Source organism: Callithrix jacchus, chromosome X (assembly GCF_049354715.1).
Source record: "Callithrix jacchus isolate 240 chromosome X, calJac240_pri, whole genome shotgun sequence".
Classification (NCBI taxonomy): Eukaryota; Metazoa; Chordata; class Mammalia; order Primates; family Cebidae; genus Callithrix; species Callithrix jacchus.
Window position 1 is genome coordinate 1,696,222 of NC_133524.1, and position 22,284 is coordinate 1,718,505.

The 22,284-nt window shown below is 52.6% G+C and overlaps 1 protein-coding gene across 3 annotated transcripts in view; it reads right to left on the reverse strand.

Moving 5' to 3' along the window:
* Positions 1 to 2,138: 2,138 nt before the first annotated feature.
* Positions 2,139 to 22,284, reverse strand: part of LOC100413917 (colony stimulating factor 2 receptor subunit alpha) — a 156,016-nt gene continuing 135,870 nt past the window's right edge. For 2 of the 3 annotated variants that reach the window (XM_078363535.1, XM_078363536.1), the window contains 10 exons: positions 17,579 to 17,721; positions 16,193 to 16,316; positions 15,072 to 15,201; positions 14,016 to 14,188; positions 12,910 to 13,043; positions 12,158 to 12,187; positions 9,118 to 9,253; positions 6,721 to 6,817; positions 4,425 to 4,506; positions 2,139 to 3,053 (listed from right to left, as the gene is read on the reverse strand). In XM_078363535.1, coding sequence (XP_078219661.1) covers positions 2,976 to 3,053; positions 4,425 to 4,506; positions 6,721 to 6,817; positions 9,118 to 9,253; positions 12,158 to 12,187; positions 12,910 to 13,043; positions 14,016 to 14,188; positions 15,072 to 15,201; positions 16,193 to 16,316; positions 17,579 to 17,721 — 1,127 coding nt within the window. In that variant the 3' untranslated portion in view covers positions 2,139 to 2,975. The remainder of the gene's footprint in view (positions 3,054 to 4,424; positions 4,507 to 6,720; positions 6,818 to 9,117; positions 9,254 to 12,157; positions 12,188 to 12,909; positions 13,044 to 14,015; positions 14,189 to 15,071; positions 15,202 to 16,192; positions 16,317 to 17,578; positions 17,722 to 22,284) is intronic. The other variant, XM_078363534.1, reaches the window with a different exon arrangement.

A 22,284-nucleotide genomic window follows, 5' to 3' on the forward strand; every position in this document is an offset into this window, starting at 1 on the left:
GGTGCAGAACCCTGGGTCCGCCTCTGAGGCTCGGTCTTCATTCTAAAGCCTCCTGTGCTTACTACACGTTGCATGAATTTGCACACCTCACACCTGTCATCCCAGCACTTTGGGAGACCGAGGCGGGCAGATCACCTGAGGTTGGGAGTTGGAGACCAGCCTGATCATCATGGACAAATTCCCGTCTCTACTAAAAATACAACATTGGTTGGGCGTGGTGGTGCATGCCCATAATCCCACGGAGGCTGAGGCAGGAGAATCACTTGCTTGAACCCGGGAGGCGGAGGTTGCTGTGAGTCAAGATCGCACCATCAAAATTCAGCCTGGGCCACAAGAGCAAATTTCCTTCAAAAAAAAAAAATAAATTAATTAAAAAAGCTGGGCGCGGTGGCTCACACTTGTAATCCCAGCACTTTGGGAGGCCGAGGCGGGTGAATCACGAGGTCAAGAGAGCCAGACCAGCCTGGTCACCATGGTGAAACCCCGTCTCTACTCAAAATACAAAAAATTAGCTGGGCATGGTGGCACGTGCCTGTAATCCCAGCTACTCAGGAGGCTGAGGCAGGAGAATTGCCTGAACCCAGGAGGCGGAGGTTGCGGGGAGCCGAGATCGCGCCATTGTACTCCAGCCTGGGTGACAAGAGCGAAACTCCGTCTCAAAAAAAAAAAATAATAAAGAATTAGGGAAGCTGGTGAGCACCGCGTTACTCAACAGGAGGAGAGAGGCAGGCGCGGACGGAGGACGTGGCCATGCTGCTGATGTCACTCATGAGGCCGCAGGCCATGGAACCCTCGTGTTTCCGCCCGCGTGGATGGGCAGGGGCTGAACGTGGATCGCTGTGGCTCTTCTCCGGCCAAGCCCATGTCCAGGAGACTACTTCCTTCTGTCCCTTGTTAGACACTGAACACCCAAGACACAGCCTTCTCCAAACGGAGTCTGGCCTTGGCTCTCGGCTGGAGGGCGGTGACCTCTCAGGTCCCGGAACGGCCCCTGAGACTGTCTTTGTAGGCTTCATGGTCTAACAGTGTGGTTTAAGGTGGGTGCCTTGGACCAAGTGAGATCAGTTCCAACTTCCAGGAGGGAGCCTGACAAATAGTAGATAGATCCGATCTATCTATCTATCTATCTATCTATCTATCTATCTATCTATCATCCATCTATCTATCTATCCATCTATCTATCTATCTATCTATCTATCTATCTATCTATCTATCATCTATGTATCTATCATCTATCTATCATCTATGTATGTATCTATCTATCTATCTATCTATCTATCTATCTATCTATCTATCAATCATCTATGTATCTATCATCTATCTATCTATCATCTATGTGTCTATCTATCTATCTATCTATCTATCAATCATCTATGTATCTATCATCTATCTATCTATCATCTATGTATCTATCTATCTATCTATCTATCTATCCATCTATCTATCTATCTATCTATCATCTATGTATCTATCATCTATCTATCTATCATCTATGTATCTATCTATCTATCTATCTATCAATCAATCAATCAATCATCTATGTATCTATCATCCATCTATCTATCATCTATGTATCTATGTATCTATCTATGTGTCTATCATCTATCCATCTATCATCTATGTATCTATTATCTATCATCTATCTGTCTATCATCTATGTATCTATCTATCTATGTGTCTATCTATCATCTATCTATCAATCTATGTATCTATGTATGTATGTATATATCATCTATCTATCTATCTACATATTTCTCTATCTGTCTGTCTGTCTACCTATCTATCTATCTATATGTATCATGTATCTAAAATTCACCCATCAAGGCCTGGCGAGGTGGCTCACCCCTGTAATCCCACCACTTTGGGAGGCCGAGGTGGGTGGATCACTTGAGGTCAGGAGTTCGAGACCAGCCTGGCCAACATGGTGAAACCCCATGTCTACCAAAAATATTAAGACCTGGTGGTGTGATGGTGGACACCTGTAATCCCAGCTGCCCTGGAGGCTGCAGCCAGAGAATTGCTTGAAACTGGGAGGCGGAGGTTGCAGTGAGTTGAGATCGTGCCACTGCACTCCAGCCTGGGCAACAGAATGTGACTCCATCTCATAAAACAAAACAAAATAAAATACTAAAATAAAATGAAGTTCATCCATCATGTATTTATCAAATATGTGTCAGTCACGTATCTAGCTACCATCTATCACCCATATATCTATCATCTGTTCATCTATCATATATATTTTTATCTGTCATCTACTAATTATCACCTATCAATCATCCATCAGTCATCTATCAAATAGTCAATCATCTATTACCTATCCACCTGTCACTTCTTCATTTATCATTTTTTCATCTGTCATCTACCAATTAGCACCTATCAATCACCTATCTGTCATCTACATATATCATCTATTTTTTTTTTTTTAAGACAGGGTTTCTCCATGTTGGTTAGGCTGGACTCGAACTCCCGACCTCAGGTGATCTGCGTGCCTCGGCCTCCCAAAGTGCTGGGATGACAGGCGTGAGCCCCCGCGCCTGGCCCCAGATATCATATATTTAAATACAAATATACGCCAGCCGCGGTGGCTCACGCCTGCAATCCCAGCACTTTGGGAGGCAGAGGTGGGCAGATCACCTGAGGTCAGGAGTTCGAGACCATCCTGGGCAACCTGCTAAAACCCTGTCTCAACTAAAAACACAAAAATTAGCCTGGTTTGGTGGCAGGTGCCTGTAATCCCAGCTACTCGGGAGGCTGAGGCAGGAGAATCGCTTGAACCCCGGAGGCAGAGGTTGCGGTGAGCCGAGATAGCGCCATTGCACTCCAGCCTGGGACACACAGCGAGACTCTGTTGCAAAAACGATACAAAACAAAAGCATAGAAAACGATATGAAGGTTGACAGCATCATGAACACAAATACAGTTGCTGAATGTCTCGGGGGCGGAGAGGCGCCTGCTGCTCCTACACCCTCTGAGTCTCATGCAACTTCTTTCACCGTCAGGATCTCTTCGCGGTAGACCTTCCCTTCCTCTGCGGCGAATTCCTCCCAGATTATCTGAAAAAAAGAAGGAGGATTACTGCAGCCTCCACCTCCTGGGTTCAAGCAATTCTCCTGCCTCAGCCTCCCAAGTAGCTGGGATGACAGGCGCCTGCCACCCTGCCCGGTAATGTTTGTATTTTTAGTAGAGACAGGGTTTCACTCTGTCGACCAGGCTGGTCTCGAACTCCTGGCCTCAAGGTGATCCCCCCCGCCTCGGCCTCCCAAAGTGCTGGGATGACAGGCGTGAGCCACCGCGCCCTCCCGGGGGGGGTGGTGTTTTTCCTGGGGTGAAGATCTGAGACAGACCCACCCATGTGATCTCATGGTTGGCGATGAACAGAGTGGTCTTGGGAAGAGCTTCTGAGCCTGAACTCAGGACAGGGTACGGGAGGTGATAAGGCCTTAGCCATGGTCCTGGCAACTCGAGGTGGGGAACCCCTGGGGGTCAGTGGAAAGTGGGGGCCGGGGAGGACGCTAGCATGGGGGTGGAAGAAAACAGAATGACAGATGGCCAGGGATGCAGGTGGGCCTCATCTAATCAGTTGAAGGTCCAAAGGGGAGGACGGTGGGACTCATCTAATCAGTCCAAAATCTAAAGGGGAAAGTCGAGCCTCAGCTAATCCGTTGAAGGGCTCAAAGGGGAAATGCTGGGCCTCATCTAAATAGTGGAAGATCTAAGAGAAGGGTGGACCTCATCTAATCAGCTGAAGGTCTGACGGGGGAAGGTGGGCCTCATCTAAATAGTGGAAGATTCTAAAGAGGAAAAGGTGGGCCTCATAATCAGTCAAAGGTCTAAATGGTAAAGGCTGAGGTTTTCTGGAGAAGAGATTGTTTTGTTTTTGCTTTTACACAGAGTCTGACTCTGTCGCCCAGGCTGCAGTGCAATGGCGGGATCTCGGCTCACTGCAACCTCTGCCTCCCGGGTTCAAGTGATTCTCCTGCCTCAGCCTCCTGAGCAGCTGGGAGGATTACAGGCGCCTGCTGCCACGCCCAGCTAATTTTGTATTTTCAGTTGAGACGGGGTTTCAGCATGTTGGTCAGGCTGGTCTCAAACCCCCGACCTCAGGTGATCCAGCCGCCTCGACCTCCCAAAGTGCAGGGATTACAGGCATGAGCCACCGCGTCCAGCCCAGTCTACCTCCCCCACCTGCCTCAATTTCTCCTAATGGAGCTCACAGAGAAAACGCTGACCACGACCTGACTACACCCTGACCCAATCCCAGGCGGAAGGGCCAGGAGCTGGATACAGATTCCAGCCACACCCCGTGGTGACGCCGAGGTTCCAGCTGGTGGAGAATCAGGACAGCTGACACTCAGAACCCGTGTCCCCATTCCCCGTTCCCCGGTTTTCCACCCCAGCTCTCCGCTCCGCCCACCCCTACCTACCTGGTCCTCCACCTGACTCTCATCGTTGAGTTTGTCTTTGATTTTTGGAACTGGGGGGAAGAGTCGCTGCATCACGACACACCTGAGGGACAGAGAGAGAAAGTGTGAAGGGAGCCCCAGGCCACCAGAGTTCCTTCCTCAGGATGCTCAGTTCAAGGTATCTGAGATCAACTACCCAAAACAACTTCACTAAGAATCACCAAGTGATGAAAATCTTGGCCAGGCGCGGTGGCTCACGCCTGTCATCCCAGCACTTTGGGAGGCCGAGGCACGCAGATCACCTGAGGTCGGGAGTTCGAGACCAGCCTGGCCAACATGGTCAAACCCCGTCTCTACAAAAAATTAGCAGAGTGTGGTGGCGGGTGAGTGTCAACCCAGCCACTGTGGAGGCTGAGTCAGGAGGATTGCCTCAATCCGGGAGGTGGAGGTCGCAGTGAGCTGAGATGGCACCATTGTACTCCAGCCTGGACGACGGGAGCAAGACTCCATCTCAGAAAAAAAAAAAAAAAAAGGAAAAAAGATCATTGCAAATGTAATTAGTTAAGGATGTCAAGATGACATGATCCTGGGTTGGAGGGAGTTCTAAATCCAATGACAGGAATCCTTCTGAGACAAGCAGAGGAGGAGGCCACGTGGAGACAGCGGCTGAGACTGCAGTGATGGGGCCGCAAGCCCAAGGCACCCGGTGCCCCCCAGGAGCTGGGCAAGGCAGGAAGCATCCTCCCCTGGAGGCTCCAGAGGGAAGATGATACAATTGTTTTGAATCAAACTATCGTCCCCCTAAAACCTCTCTCCACAGCCTAAGTTCCGGAATTTGTGAATGGGGCCTTATCAGAGATACAATCTCTGCAAATGTCACTAAGTCAAGGATTTTGACATGAGAAGAGAGAGAAAGAGAGAGACACACACACAGAGAGAGAGAAGACACAGAGAGAGAGGGGGGAGGCAGAGAGAGAGATGATAGAGAGAGAAGAGAGAGAGATGAGAGAGAGAGAGGACAGAGAGACAGAGACAGAGAGGGCAGAGAGAGAAAGACAGAGAGAGAGAGGATAGAGAGAGAAAGAGAGAGAGAGAGGACAGAGAGAGAAAGACAGAGAGAGAGAGAGGACAGAGAGAAAGACAGAGACAGACAGAGAGAGAGAGGACAGAGAGAGAGAGACAGAGAAGAGCCGGGCGCATCACCTGAGCCCGGGAGTTTGAGACCAGCTTGACCAACATGGAGAAACCCCTTCTCTACCGAAAATACAAAAATTAGGCGGGTGTAGTGGCGCACGCACGTGGTCCTAGCTCCTCAGGAGGCTGAGGCAGGAGCTGAGACAACCAGGAAGCATCCTCCCCTAGAGCAGGAGCCACACAGGGCATGAAGGCAACACCTCTGTGCCTACAGCCCAGCTCTGTGGGGAGCAGGGGGGACCTCACGTCCGGCAACAACATGGCGTCCCAAGTAAGGTCTCCGTATTACTGGATGGGTGACGGGACCAGCAGCTACCTTTGCAGCCGTCTCTGTGTTTCTTTATTATTATTATTATTATTGCATTTTAGGTTTTGGGGTCCATGTGAAGAACATGCAGGACTGTTGCATAGGTGCACACGTGGCAGTGTGATTTGCTGCCTTCCTCCCCTTCACCTATATCTGGCATTTCTCCCCATGCTGTCTCTCCCCAGCTCCCCATCCCCCACTGTCCCTTTGCTATTTCTGCCCAACAGACCCCAGTGTGTGACGCTCCCCTCCCTGTGTCCATGTGTTCTCAGTGTTCAACACCCGCCTATGAGTGAGAACATGTGGTGTTTGGTTTTCTGTTCTTGTGTCAGTTTGCTGAGAGTGATGGTCTCCAGGTTCATCCATGTCCCTGCAAAGGATGTGAACTCATCCTTTTTGATGGCTGCATAGAATTCCATGGTGTCTACCAGACACATTTCCTTCATCTAGTCTATCATTGATGGGCATTTGGGTTGGTTCCAGGTCTTTGCTATTGTGAACAGGGCTGCAATGCACATACGTGTGTGTGTGGTGCACACGTGGCAGTGTGATTTGCTGCCTTCCTCCCCTTCACCTATATCTGGCATTTCTCCCCATGCTATGTCTCCCCAACTCCCCACCCGCACTGTCCCTCCCCTATTCACACCCCAGTGCGTGATGCTCCCCTCCCTGTGTCCATGTGTTCTCATTGTTCAACACCCACCTATGAGTTCAACACCCGCGGTGTTTGACACAGACACACTCTGGAGAAAGCGCCGTTGCCCCCACCCCGCCTGCCTGTTTGCCTGGGGGCTGCTGAGGTGTTTCAGGGATTACCTTTTAAAGAGGAAGCCGAGGACCAGGGCGCACACCAGGGTCCCGAGGATCAACGGCACGTAGATGTGCGCGGAGCTGGTCTGCCTATCATCAGAGCCTGGAGAGACACAGGAATGCATCTGCCATGAATCACTGACGGACGTGGGAAAGGAAATTAACTTTCTGTTTTTGGGAGGGAGGGGCTGCAGTGGCTCACACCTGTCATGCCAGCACTTTGGGAGGCTGATGTGGGTGGATCACGAGGTCATGAGTTCAAGACCAGCCTGGCCAACACGAAAAAACCCCATCTCTACTAAAATACAAAAATTAGCTGGTTATGGTGGCGCGCGCCTGTAATCCCAGCTACTCGGGAGGCTGAGGCAGGAGAATTGCCTGAACCCAGGAAGTGGAGGTTGCAATGAGCTGAGGTCACGCCACTGCACTCCAGCCTCAGAAACACAGCGAGACTCTGTCTCAAAAAAAAAAAGACGTAGTTTTGCTCTTGTTGCCCAGGCTGGAGTGCAATGCCGTGATCTCAGCTCACCGCAAGCTCTGCCTCCCGGGTTCAAACGATTATCCTGCCTCAGCCTCCCGAGTACCTGGGATTACAGGCGTGCGCCACCACGCCCGGGCAATTTTTGTATTTTTGGTAGAGACGGGGGTTTCTCCGTGTCGGTCAGACTGGTCTCGAACTGCTGACCTCAGGTGATCCACCCGCCTCAGCCTCCCAAAGTGCTGGGACTACAGGCGTGAGCCACCGCGCCTGGTCAAGAAACTAACTTGTTTCGGGACTCCAAATGCATTTAGTGGAAGGGAAAAGCTGAGCGGAAACCGGCTTCAGCAAACCTGCCTCATTTTTGTTCCTAAGTAAGGCGGCCGTGAGATGAAAGGCCACCCGCCTCTCCGGTTTTGCCCACAGGGAAATTCCTGGTGAGCTGTTAAAACTTCACCATCCCGCTGGGCGCCGTGGCTCATGCCTGTAATCCCAGCACTTTGGGAGACCGAGGCGGATGGATCAGAAGGCCAGGAGTTCGAGACCAGCCTGACCAAAATAGTAAAACCCTGTCTCGACTAAAAATAAATTAGGTGGGTGGATTGCTTGATGTCAGAAGTTCGAAACCAGCCTGATCAAAAGGAGAAATCCCATTTCTACTAAAAATAAATTAGGTGGGTGGATTGCTTGAGGTCAGGAGTTCGAGACCAGCCTGACCAAAATAGTAAAACCCTGTCTCAACTAAAAATAAATTAGGTGGGTGGATTGCTTGAGGTCAGGAGTTCGAGACCAGCCTGACCAAAATAGTAAAACCCTGTCTCAACTAAAAATAAATTAGATGGGTGGATTGCTTGAGGTCAGGAGTTCGAGACCAGCCTGACCAAAATAATGAAACCCTGTTTCTACTAAAAATAAATTAGGTGGGTGGATTGCTTGAGGTCAGGAGTTCGAGACCAGCCTGACCAAAATAGTAAAACCCTGTCTCAACTAAAAATAAATTAGGTGGGTGGATTGCTTGAGGTCAGGAGTTCGAGACCAGCCTGACCAAAATAATGAAACCCTGTTTCTACTAAAAATAAATTAGGTGGGTGGATTGCTTGAGGCCAGGAGTTCAAGACCAGCCTGACCAAAATGGAGAAATCCCATCTCTACTAAAAATGTTAAATTATCCAGGCATGATGGCAGCTACCTGTAATCCCAGCTACTGGGGAAGGCTGAGGGAGGAGAATCGCCTGAACCTGGGAGATGGCGGTTGCAGTGAGCCGAGATCGCGCCACTGCACTCCAGACTGGGTGACAGAGTGAGGAACTCTACCTCAAAAAAAAAAAAAAATAGGCTGGGCGCAGGGGCTCACACCTGTAATTCCAGCACTTTGGGAGGCCAAAGTGGGTGGATCATCTGAGGTCAGGAGTTCGAGACCAGCCTGGCCAACATGGTGAAACCCTGTCTCTATATAAAAAATAATAATAATAAGAGGACATGACAGTATTCCTAGCCATGTTCTTTCTCTCTTTTTTTCTGACACAGAGTCTCGCTCTGTTGCCCAGGCTGGAGTGCAGTGGCATGATCTTGGCTCTCTGCAACCTCCGCCTCCCAGGTTCAAGTGATTCTTCTGCCTCAGCCTCCCAAGTGGCCGGGATTACCAGCGCCTGCCACCACACCCAGCTAATTTTTGTGTTTTTATTAGAAACGGGGTTTCACCATGTTGGTCAGGCTGGTCTTGAACTCCTGACCTCATGATCTGCACGCCTCGATCTTCCAATGTGCTGGGATTACAGGCGTGAGCCTCCGCACCAGGCCTTTCCCGATACTCTCAATCAAATCTCAGCACGCAGGACAGGGTAGCTGATGTCTGTTCCGCCTTCAAGGTGGTGGCAGATGGTAGAAATGTCCCCAACATCTCCGCAGCACACCCCAGGGCTTACCAAATTCAGTGGGCTTGCTCCAGGGACCCCAGGTCAGAATGCGGAAGTCAGCGGCTCTGATCTTCACAGAACGCTTAGCTCTGGGCTCAGAGCTTGGGAGGTTGTATCTATTATCCCAGTCACCCTGGACTGTAATCTTTGGAGGAAAAAAAGGAACGTTTTGTTTTTTTTTTTTGCATTTTTCAAGAGAGTTTCAAGTTTCTCTTGAAAACCTTTAAGAAACTTCAAGACAAAGTTTTTCAAGGGATGTTAAGAGAACTGTCTTCTACGTGGAGGAAAAGCTTGCCCTTTTTTCATTCTTTTGTCTTTAAAATTTTTTTTTCTACTCTTTTTCTCTTTCTCTTTTGAGACAGAGTCTCGTACTGTCGCCCAGGCTGGAGTGCAACGGTGTGATCTCTGCTCAGTGCGACCTCCGCCTCCCAGGTTCCAAGCGATTCTCCTGCCTCAGCCTCCTGAGTAGCTGGGATCACAGACGCGCACCACCACGCTATTTTTAGTAGAGACGGATTTTCACTATATTGGCCAGGCTGGTCTCAAACTTCTGACCTCAGACAGTCCGACCGCCTCAGCTTCCCAAAGTGCTGGGATTACAGGCGTGAGTCACCTCACCCGGCTTTTCCTTTTTTTCTGCCTCTCTGAATGCACCTGGTCTGATCTGAAGCAGAGTTAACTCTGGTTAGTATGGGGCATCATGTGGGAAAACCTGGGTGATTTCTACTCTATTCCATTTTATTTTATTTTATCTTATATTGAGACAGAGTCTCACTCTGTCACCCAGGCTGGAGTGCGGTGGCACGATCTCGGCTCACTGCACCCTCCACCTTCCGGGTTCAAGCCATTCTCTAGCCTCAGCCTCCTGAGTAGCTGGGATTACAGGTGACCGGCTGATTCTTGCATTTTCAGTAGAGACAGGGCTTCTCCGTGGTGGCGAAGCTGGTCTCGAACTCCTGCCGTCAAGTGATTTGTGGATGGTGGGAAACTCCTGACCTCATAATTCGCCCACGTCCGCCTCTCAGTACTGGGATTACAGGCTGAACCACCGTGCCTGGCTAAAATTTTACTTTTCAAAAAAGAAGGGGCGGGCACGGTGATTCACATGTGTAATTCCAGCACTTTGGGAGGCCGAGGCGGGCGGATCGTGAGGTCAGGAGTTTGAGACTGGCCTGGCCAACACGGTGAAACCCCGTCTCTACTAAAAATACAAACATTAGTGGGGTGTGGTGGTGGGTGTCTGTAGTCCCAGTTACTCAGGAGGCTGAGGCAGGAGAATCGCTTGAATCCAGAATGCAGAGGTTGCAGTGAGCGGAGATCGTGCCACAGCACTACAGTCTGGGCCACAGAGCAAGACTCGGTCTCAAAAATAAATACATAAATAAATTATTCAGGAGCCACAGCTGATATTAACAGGCCAGATGGACAGTTTAGCAGGGGAGGTTAACACCGTTATGTCCAGCATACTCACTGCACAGAGAAAGATACTGAGGGTCAGAGTGGCAGGGCGACTTGGAAAACATCCCAGAAAAGTGCTCACTCTAAAAGCATTTCAGAGGAAGAAATGTTCTCCTGAGACATTCACAGAGATGTATTCTTAACCCGCTCAGAAGAAAGAGGAAAAAGATATGAAGGTCAGTAGAAAAGGCTCAGCATCCATATGCCAACTGCTGCGGCATGATGCTTGAGGGGAACAGCAGACTCGGCCCCAGAACTGCGAGGTCTGCGTCTCTGGTTCAAGTTCAGCCCCATCCTGTCAACGCCTGGGTCACACTGGCACTAAGAGTCCTGTAAAATCAAACTGGAGGGTTACCCTAGGGGTCCTGAATCGCGGAGTGTAGGTGACGTGGGTGGTGAGTGGAGAGCGTGGGTGATGTGGGTGGTGAGTGGCGAGCGGGGGTGACGTGGGTGGTGAGTGGGGAGCAGGGATGACGTGGGTGGTGAGTGGGGAGCGTGGGTGATGTGCGTGGTGAGTGGAGAGCGTGGGTGACGTGGCTGGTGGGTGGGGAGCGTGGGTGACATGGGTGGTAAGTGGGGAGTGGGGGTGACGTGGGTGGTGAGTGGAGAGCATGGGTGACGTGGCTGGTGATTGGGGAATGTAGGTTTTGTGGGGTGGTGAGTGAGGAGTGTGGGTGACGTGGGTGGTGGGTGGGGAGCGTGGGTGACGTGCGTGGTGAGTGGGGAGTGTAGGCTTTGTGGGGTGGGGAGTGGAGGTGACATGGGTGGTGAGTGGGGCACGGAGGTGACATGGGTGGTGAGTGGGGAACGGGGGTGACGAGGGTTGTGAGTGGGGAGCGGGGGTGATGCGGCTGGTGAGTGGGGAGCAGGGGCGACATGGGTGGTGAGTGGGGAGTGGGGGCAACGTGGGTAGTGAGTGGGGAGTGGAGGTGACATGGGAGGTGAGTGGGGAGCGGAGGTGACGTGGGTGGTGAGTGGGGAGTGGAGGTGACGTGGATGGTGAGTGGGGAGCAGAGGTGACGTGGGTGGTGAGTGGGGAGTGGAGGTGACGTGGGAGGTGAGTGGGGAGTGGAGGTGACGTGGGTGGTGAGTGGGGAGTGGAGGTGACGTGGGTGGTGAGTGGGGAGTGGAGGTGACGTGAGAGGTGAGTGGGGAGCGTAGGTGACGTGGATGGTGAGTGGGGAGCGGAGGTGATGTGAGAGGTGAGTGGGGAGCGTAGGTGACGTGGATGGTGAGTGGGGAGCGGAGGTGACGTGGGAGGTGAGTGGGGAGTGGAGGTGACGTGGGTGGTGAGTGGGGAGCGGAGGTGACGTGGGTGGTGAGTGGGGAGTGGAGGTGACGTGGGAGGTGAGTGGGGAGCGGAGGTGACGTGGGAGGTGAGTGGGGAGTGGAGGTGACGTGGGAGGTGAGTGGGGAGCGGAGGTGACATGGATGGTGAGTGGGGAGTGGAGGTGACATGGGGTGGTGGGCAGGGGCTGTGGAGTTATGCCAGCTGCGCTGAGTAGGGGATTTGGGGCTGAACTGTGGGTTGTTTTTAGGGGGATAGAGGGTTATGCTGGGGGTCGTGAGAACGGTCTGTGCTTTCACTTACCACTGTGTTCTCAGCATCAGGCTGGGAGTTCTAGAAAGGAACGACACAGAAAACAAGGCTCAGTGCTCCAGTGTCTAACCCACTTCAGACGGTGCACACAGGCTCTCCCTTTGTGTGGGCACCGAAAGGGTGAGTGTCCTGAGTACCTGCAGGCAGCTCTCCCTCCACAAACCCCAAATCTACAGGATACGGAGGTGAGGAGCTGCAGACACAGAATCCCCACTGGCCAGGGGCCTTCCTGCAACCACAGCTGCTGACCCACCCACGCAGGACCCAATGGCCTCGGGACAGGGTCTCCTCCTGTCTACACTGGGTCCAGGTGGAGGTGGGGCAGGGTCTCCTGTCTACACTGGGTGCAGGTGGAGGTGTGGCAGGGTCTCCTGTGTACACTGGGTGCAGGTGGAGGTGGGGCAGGGTCTCCTGTCTACACTCGTGCAGGTGGAGGTGGGGCAGGGTCCCCTCCTGTGTACACTGGGTGTAGGTGGAGGTGGGGCAGGGTCCCCTCCTGTGTACACTGGGTGTAGGTGGAGGTGGGGCAGGGTCCCCTCCTGTGTATGCTGGGTGTAGGTAGAGGTGGGGCAGGGTCCCCTCCTGTCTACACTGGGTGCAGGTGGAGGTGGGGCAGGGTCCCCTCCTGTCTACACTGGGTCCAGATGGAGGTGTGGCAGGGTCCCCTCCTGTCTACACTGAGTGCAGGTGGAGGTGGGGCAGGGTCTCCTGTCTACACTGGGCCCCCAGGTGCTTGCACCCACCTCTCTGCACACGTGCAGCTGGTACCGAAACTCCAGGTAGTGCAGGCGCTGGTGTGTCCTGGGCTGTTTCCAGCGCAGCAGACACTGCGTCTTGTTACAGGTCACGGTGATGTTGCTGGGCGGGTCGAAACGTTCTGTAACGAGGGTGCCAGACTCACCCCTGAACCCGGGGCCCACACGCCCGCTCTCTCCCTCGCAGACGAAGTGGCTCACGCCTGTCATCCCAGCACTTTGGGAGGCGGAGGCGGGTGGATCACCTGAGGTCAGGAGTTCGAGGCCAGCCCGGCCGACACAGTGAAACCCCGTCTCTACTGAAAATATAAAACATTAGCTACCTGGGAGGCTGAGGAAGGAGAATTGCTTGAACTGCAGAGGTCAGTCATTCATGGACCGCCACGGAAGGGGAGACTGTGGGAGCCGGGCAGGAGGGCCAGGCAGGTGCCAGGCACAGCAGAGACGCCCACGGGGCGGGGCCCTGGGTGGGAGCTGGGGATGGGCTGGGTGAGCGTCCGGGGCCTCAAGAGGCCGGGGGCGTCCAGGGGATGAAAGAGGCTGTGGGTGGGCTGCGCCGGGCTTGGGAAGAGGACAGGGTGTGGATTTGGGGGTCGCCTCCAACACGCCAGCCTGGAGAAGGTGCTGCTGAGGAAGGAAGGAAGTGGGAGAGGGAGGGAGGAGGAATGGAGTGAAGGAGAAGGGAGGGGAGGAAGGAATGAGGGGAGACGGGGAGAGATGGGGCGCACAGTGGCGTCATCTTGTCTCACTGCAGCCTCCACCTCTAAGATTGAACGGATTCTTCTGCCTCAGCCTCTCAAATAGCTGGGATTACAGGCAGCTGCCACCACGCCCGGCTAATTTTCTATATTTATTAGAGACCCGGTTTCTCCATGTTGGCCAGGCTGGTCTCGAACTCCCGACCTCAGGTGATCTGCCCGCCTCGGCCTCCCAAAGTGCTGGAATCACAGGCGTGAGCCTCCGCGCCCGGCCAGTTATACAGATTTTAAGGCAAATTCCTTCTCACCTATAAACAACAGGAAATCGTATGATTTATTTCTTCCTCTCTCCCTTTTTTTTTTTTGTCAGCATTTTTGCAAGCGAGTTATTCTCACCGATTTTGTTTGTGTCCAAAAGCGAATCGAAGAACTGGATCCCGGCTTCTCCGCTGGTTCCGGTCACCAGGAAGTAATTGCGGGAGGTTAACCCCGTCAGGTTCCTCAGGTGACACCCCACGTGGGTTCCCGCGTCCTGCGTGTAATAAGGACACCGAATGTCCCTCCTTCCCCTGAAGGATTACAAAGTGTTCACAGACCAGCGGGGAAAATCACACAGAACAAAAACACAAATCCACAAGGCAACACCACGAAACCACAAAACATGAACAGAAAACCAGCACTTTCAGAAGCCGAGGCGGTTGAACCACAAGGTCAGGAGTTCGAGACCAGCCTGGCCCACATGGCGAAACTCCCGTCTCTAATAAAAATACAAAAATTAACCTGGGCGCAGTGGCTCATGCCTGTAATCCCAGCGCTTTGAGAGGTGAGGTGGATGGATCACTTCAGGTCAGGAGTTCAAGACCAGCTGGCCAACATGGCGAAACCTCATATCTAATAAAAATACAAAATAATTAGCTGGGCATGGTGGTGTGTGCCTTTAATCCCAGCTACTCGGGAGGCTGAGGCAGGAGAATTGCTTGAACCCGGGAGGCGGAGGTTGCAGGGAGCCGAGGTCGCGCCATTGCACTCCAGCCTGGTGCCCGGTTACGGAGTGAGACTCTGTCTCAAAAAAAAAAAAAAAATTAACCTGGGCGCGGTGGCTCATGCTTGTAATCCCAGCGCTTTCAGAGGTGAGGTGGGCGGATCACTCGAGGTCAGGAGTTCGAGACCAGCCTGGCTGAGATGGTGAAACCCCGTCTCTACTTAAAATATAAAATTAGCCGGGTGTGGTGGCGGGCGCCTGTAATCCCAGCTACTCAGGAGCCTGAGGCAGGAGAATCGCTTGAACCCGGGAGGCGGAGGTTGCAGTGAGCCGGGATCGCCCCATTGCACTCCAGCCTGGGCGACAGAACAAGACTCTGCCTCAAAGAAAGAAAAAGAGAAAAAATGAACAGCATTATTTTCCCCCATCCCTGCCTTCCTCATAATTCTTCACATGAGGTGAACACTTACTTTGAGTCTTGTATGGACAAAAAATACTGGACATCACGGGGGGCGGTCGGACCCCTCGCCCAGCTGCAGTTCATGAAATCCGCATTGTATATGAAGCAGGAGAAATTGCGGGCAGCAGTCCCCTCCCTACCTGGGGAGAGGCAGAACAAGACAATTTTCACTCAAAAGGTAAACGGGGCCGGGAGCGACGGCTCATGCCTCCCAGCACTTTGACAGGTCAAGGTGGTCGAATCACCTGAGGTCAGGAGTGCGAGACCAGCCTGGCCAACATGGTGAAACGCCGTCTCTACTAAAAATACAAAAAATTGGCCAGGCGCAGTGGCTCACACTTGAAATCCCAGCACTTTGGGAGGCTCAGACGGACACATCACCTTAGGTCAGGAATTCAAGACCAGCCTGGCCAACGTGGTGAAACGCCGTCTCTACTAAAAATACAAAAAATTGGCCAGGCGCAGTGGCTCACACCTGAAATTCCAGCACTTGGGGAGGCCGAGATGGACACATCACCTGAGGTCAGGGGTTCGAGATCAGCCTGGCCAACATGGTGAAACCCCGTCTCTACTAAAAACACAAACAATTGGCCTGGCGTGGTGGCGAATGCTTGTAATCTTAGCTACTAGGGAGGCTGAGGCAGGAGAGTCGCTTGAACCCAGGAGGTGGAGGTTGCAGTGAGTGGAGATTGTGCCACTGAACTCCAGCCTGGGAAACGAGAATGAAACTGTGTCTCAAAAAAATAAATAAATAAAAATGCAAAAACTTAGCTGCGGTGGCACATGCCTTTAATCCCAGCACTTTTGGACGCTGAGGCGGGTGGACCACGAGGTCAAGACATTGAGACCATCCTGGTCAACATGGTGAAACCCCGACTCTACTAAAAATACAAAAATTAGCTGGGCACGGTGGTGCATGCCTGTAATCCCAGCTACTCGGGAGACTGAGGCAGGAGAATTGCTTGAACCCAGGAGGCAGAGGTTGCATTGAGCCGAGATGGCACCACCACACTCCAGCCTGGGGGACAGAGCCAGACTCCAGCTCTTAAATGGGATGTAGTTTGACGGTCTTGGGTGCGGCTTGGAATGGCGGGGAGTGCTGTGGAGAGATTCCAGCCTTGTCTTCCTTACCGGAGTTTGGATAAGGCATTTTTTCTTGAATTACTCCTTGGCTGGTCTGCACGTGAACCTCAAACGTGACTCCTCCATGTAGAGTGACCTCCCGAAAGGTACACGAACATTCTTTCTTCCTGAGCTGAGAAGTTGCAGCGCGTCAGAGCAGATTAGGAAATGAATTTGTCTCCTCTGCTCACATAGAAACTCGGAGACACCCACCTGCCTCCCTTCATGAGTCCTATGCCTCCTCCTAGGACTCTGAGTGGATTCCCCAAATACCAGCCGGCAGGTGGAAAAAGAATATCATAATCGAGCATTGCTTAGAATATCAGAGTAAGGCAGGGTGGGGTGATTTATGCCTGTCATCCCAGAACTTCGGGAGGCCGGGGCGGGAGGATCACCAGAGATCAGGAGTTCAAGACCAGCCTGGCCAACAAGGTGAATCCCCGTCTCTACTATAAATACAAAAATCAGCCGGGCGTGGTGGCAGGTGCCTGTAGTCCCAACTACTTGAGAGGCTGAGGCAGGAGAATCTCTTGAACCCGAGAGGCGGAGGTTGCAGTGAGCTGAGATCACACCATTGCAGTCCAGCCTGGGCGACAGAGTGAGACTCCATCTCAAAAAAAAAAAAAAAAAAAAATCCTCCACAGACCCAGGCTCCCATCTAATCGCACTTGCCGGGATTTCTCATCTCTTTGGGTGAAATACACTCTCCCCCAGGGAATCAGGCTGTCAGACCAGACACATCGCAGACACAAGGCAGGAGAATTTTGCTCTTGTCACCCAGGCTGGAGTGCACTGGCACGATCTCGGCTCTCTGCCACCTCCGCCTCCCGGGCTCAAGCCAGTGTCCTGCCTCAGCCTGCTGAGTAGCTGGGATTACAGGCACCTGCCAGCACGCCAGCTAATTTTTGTGTTTTTATTAGAGAGGGTTTTGCCATGTTGGCCAGGCTGGTCTCAAAGTCCTGACCTTGTGATCCACCCCCCTCGGCCTCCCAAAGTGTTGGATTGAAAGCATTAGCCACTGTGCTCTGCCTAATTTTTTTTCTTTTTTCTTTCTTTTCTTTTTTTTAAAAATTTTTATGTTTTGAGATGAAGTCTCGCTCTGTTGCCCAGGCTGGAGTTCAGTGAGTCGATCTCGGCTCCTGGTTCAAGCGATTCTGCTGCCTCAGACTCCCGAGTAGCTAGGATGACAGGTGCATGCCACCAAAACCAGCTAATCTTTTGTATTTTTAATAGAGACAGGGTTTCAGCGTGTTGGCCAGGCTGACCCTGAACTCCTGACCTCAGGTGACACCCCTGCCTCAGCCTCCCAAAGTGCTGGGATTACAGCCGTGAGTCGCTGTGTCCATCCAGCTGGCCCCGTTGCTTTTAAGTCAGCGACTGCTGTGTCCGTCTCACCCTGTATTCGATGGGTCCTTCCTTCTTGTGTATTAAGATGCACCTGCTGAGGGTGGTGTTTTCCTTACAGCTCCAGCTTAATCTCATTGTCCTGGAGTCAAACGTGATGTTGAGGCTGGAGGCTGGGGCCACAGTTGTTCGACCTGGAAGAAAGGGCGGGCGGATTCAGAATTCCCTCTTTTCCTGTTTTTTCTTTTATTATTATTATTTTTAATGAGACAGAGTTTCATTCTTGTCGTCCAGGCTGGAGTGCAGTGGCGTGATCTCGGCTCACTGCAGCCTCCGCCTCCCAGGTTCAAGCGATTCTCCTGACTCAGCCTCTCGAGTAGCTGACATTACAGGCAACCCCCACCCACCTCACCCGGCTATTTTTGGTTTTAGTAGAGACGGGTTTTCTCCATGTTGGTCAGGCTGGTCTCGAACTCCAGACCTCAGGTGATCCGCCCACATTGGCCTCCCAAAGTGCTGGGATAACAGCCGTGAGCCACCACACCCGGCCTAATTATTATATTTTTTAGTAGAGACGGGGTTTCTCCATGTTGGCCAGGCTGGTCTCGAACTCCCGACCTCAGATGATCCGCCCACATTGGCCTCCCAAAGTGCTGGGATGACAGGCATGAGCCACCGCGCCTGGCCTAATTATTATATTTTTTAGTAGAGACGGGGTTTCTCCATGTTGGTCAGGCTGGTCTCGAACTCCAGACCTCAGGTGATCCGCCCACATTGGCCTCCCAAAGTGCTGGGATGACAGGCATGAGCCACCGCGCCTGGCCTAATTATTATATTTTTTAGTAGAGACGGGGTTTCTCCATGTTGGTCAGGCTGGTCTCGAACTCCCGACCTCAGGTGATCCGCCCACATTGGCCTCCCAAAGTGCTGGGATGACAGGCATGAGCCACCGCGCCTGGCCTAATTATTATATTTTTTAGTAGAGACGGGGTTTCTCCATGTTGGTCAGGCTGGTCTCGAACTCCCGACCTCAGGTGATCCGCCCACATTGGCCTCCCAAAGTGCTGGGATGACAGGCATGAGCCACCGCGCCTGGCCTAATTATTATATTTTTTAGTAGAGACGGGGTTTCTCCATGTTGGTCAGGCTGGTCTCGAACTCCCGACCTCAGGTGATCCGCCCACATTGGCCTCCCAAAGTGCTGGGATGACAGGCATGAGCCACCGCGCCTGGCCTAATTATTATATTTTTTAGTAGAGACGGGGTTTCTCCATGTTGGCCAGGCTGGTCTCGAACTCCAGACCTCAGGTGATCCGCCCACATTGGCCTCCCAAAGTGCTGGGATGACAGGCATGAGCCACCGCGCCTGGCCTAATTATTATATTTTTTAGTAGAGACGGGGTTTCTCCATGTTGGTCAGGCTGGTCTCGAACTCCCGACCTCAGGTGATCCGCCCACATTGGCCTCCCAAAGTGCTGGGATGACAGGCATGAGCCACCGCGCCTGGCCTAATTATTATATTTTTTAGTAGAGACGGGGTTTCTCCATGTTGGTCAGGCTGGTCTCGAACTCCCGACCTCAGGTGATCCGCCCACATTGGCCTCCCAAAGTGCTGGGATGACAGGCATGAGCCACCGCGCCTGGCCTAATTATTATATTTTTTAGTAGAGACGGGGTTTCTCCATGTTGGTCAGGCTGGTCTCGAACTCCAGACCTCAGGTGATCCGCCCACATTGGCCTCCCAAAGTGCTGGGATGACAGGCATGAGCCACCGCGCCTGGCCTAATTATTATATTTTTTAGTAGAGACGGGGTTTCTCCATGTTGGCCAGGCTGGTCTCGAACTCCAGACCTCAGGTGATCCGCCCACATTGGCCTTCCAAAGTGCTGGGATGACAGGCATGAGCCACCGTGCCTGGCCTAATTATTATATTTTTTAGTAGAGACGGGGTTTCTCCATGTTGGCCAGACTGGTCTCGAACTCCAGACCTCAGGTGATCCGCCCACATTGGCCTCCCAAAGTGCTGGGATGACAGGCATGAGCCACCGCGCCTGGCCTAATTATTATATTTTTTAGTAGAGACGGGGTTTCTCCATGTTGGTCAGGCTGGTCTCGAACTCCAGACCTCAGGTGATCCGCCCACATTGGCCTCCCAAAGTGCTGGGATGACAGGCATGAGCCACCGCGCCCGGTCTTGCCTGTTTTTGCTCTTCCCACCCTGCTCTGCGGGGTGAAGTTCAGGGCTGGACACTGTTCACTTTCCTGTCCCTGACGTGGCCCCAGGACGTCCCACGTCCTCAGGAATCTCCTCCCTTGTCCATCTTCCCTACGTTCTCACCACCCTGGCTGTTTCTGCAAAGGAGATGTCTTCCGCAGAACTATTCAAAAACCACCTGAAGGCCAGTCTCGGTGCCTGACGCCTCTAATCCTAGCCCTTTGGGAGTTTGAGGCAGCAGATTATGAGGTCAGGACTTCAAGACCAGCCTGTCTCTACTAAAAACTGAAAAATTAGCCAGTCGTGCTGACGGACACCTGTTATCCCACCTACTTAGGAGGCTGAGGCAGGAGGATCGCTTGAACCCGGAGGCGGAGGTTGCAGTGAGTCAAGACCTTGCCACTCTACTCCAGCCTGGGAGACAGAGCAAGACTCTGTCTCAAAAGAAACAAACAAAAAAGCACATGAACAGTGAGGGCGGTGGCTCATGCCTCTAATCCCAGCATTTTGAGGGGCTGAGGCAAAAAGGTGAGTTAAACCCAGCAGGTGGAGAACAGCCTGGGCAATGTAGCAAGATCCCATCTCTAAAAAAAAAAAATTCTTTAAATTAGGCAGGCATTGTGATACCCCTCTATACTCCCAGCTTGCTCTTTCTCCACATGGAGAAGTTTACTGCAAAATTAATCAAAAATCAGCTGAGCACAGTGGCTCACACCTGTGATTCCAGCACTTTGGGAGGCCGAGGCGGGTGGATCACGAGGTCAAGAGATCGAGACCATCCTGGTCAACATGGTGAAACCCCGTCTCTACTAAAAATACAAAAATTAGCTGGGCATGGTGGCGCGTGCCTGTAATCCCATCTACTAAGGAGGCTGAGGCAGGAGAATTGCCTGAACCCAGGAGGCGGAGGTTGCGGTGAGCCGAGATCGCCCCATTGCACTCCAGCCTGGATAACAAGAGCGAAACTCCGTCTCAAAAAAATATATATATATATATGAAAAATGAGCCAGGCATAGTGGCTAGTACCTGTAATCCCAGCTACTCGGGAGGCTGTGGAGGGGAACTCCTTGAACCCAGGAGGCGGAGGCTCCAGTGAGCCCAGATTGTGCCACTGCACTCCAACCTGGGAGACAGAGCAAGACTCCGTCTAAAAATAAAAATAAAAATGAAAAACCATCTGAAGGCTGAGTGCGGTGGCTGATGCCTGTAATCCCAGCAATTGGGAGGCTGAGACAAAAGCATGACTTGAGTACAGCAGGTTGAGACCAGTCTTGGCAACCCAGCAAGACTCCATCTCTACAAAACAAAAATAAAAATACATTCAAAATTAGCTTAGCATGGTGGGGCACGTGTGTCGCCCCACCTACGTGGCCAGCCGAAGTGGGAGGGTCACTTAATCCCAGAAAGTCGTGGCTGCAGTGAGCTGAGATCACGCCACTGCACTCCAGCCTGCGTGACACAGTGACACCCAGTCTCAAACAAAAAAAAAAAAAAAGAAGGAAAAAGAAAACCATTTGAATGAGAACAGGAAAACACGCTTTATCTGCAGTGATGAGGCTCAGAACACGCGTCCCAACCTGGCTATAATCCCAGCACTTTGGGAAGGGAGTGAGGGAAGAAGGGAGGAAGGAAGGAAGAAACACTTTGGCACCGTGCAGAGCTGAGTCCCCCACAACCACCTGGATGGTCGCTGGGTTAAACCCTGCAGGAGCTGAGTCCTGATCCTGGCCCCACAACCACCTGGATGGTCGCTGGGTTAAACCCTGGAGGAGCTGAGTCCTGATCCCGCCCCACAACCACCTGGATGGTCGCTGGGTTAAACCCTGGAGGAGCTGAGTCCTGATCCTGGCCCCACAACCACCTGGATGGTCGCTGGGTTAAACCCTGGAGGAGCTGAGTCCTGATCCTGGCCCCACAACCACCTGGATGGTCGCTGGGTTAAACCGTGGAGGAGCTGAGTCCCGATCCTGGCCCCACAACCACCTGGATGGTCGCTGGGTTAAACCCTGGAGGAGCTGAGTCCCGATCCTGGCCCCACAACCACCTGGATGGTCGCTGGGTTAAACCGTGGAGGAGCTGACTCCTGATCCTGGCCCCACAACCACCTGGATGGTCGCTGGGTTAAACTCTGGAGGAGCTGAGTCCTGATCCTGGCCCCACAACCACCTGGATGGTCGCTGGGTTAAAACCTGGAGGAGCTGAGTCCTGATCCTGGCCCCACAACCACCTGGATGGTCGCTGGGTTAAACCCTGGAGGAGCTGAGCCCTGATCCTGCCCCACAACCACCTGGATGGTCGCTGGGTTAAACCCTGGAGGAGCTGAGTCCCGGTCCTGCCCCACAACTACCTGGATGGTCGCTGGGTTATACTGTGGAGGAGCTGAGTCCCGGTCCTGCCCCACAACTACCTGGATGGTCGCTGGGTTATACTGTGGAGGAGCTGAGTCCTGATCCTGGCCCACAACTACCTGGATGGTCGCTGGGTTAAACCCTGGAGGAGCTGAGTCCCGGTCCTGCCCCACAACCACCTGGATGGTCGCTGG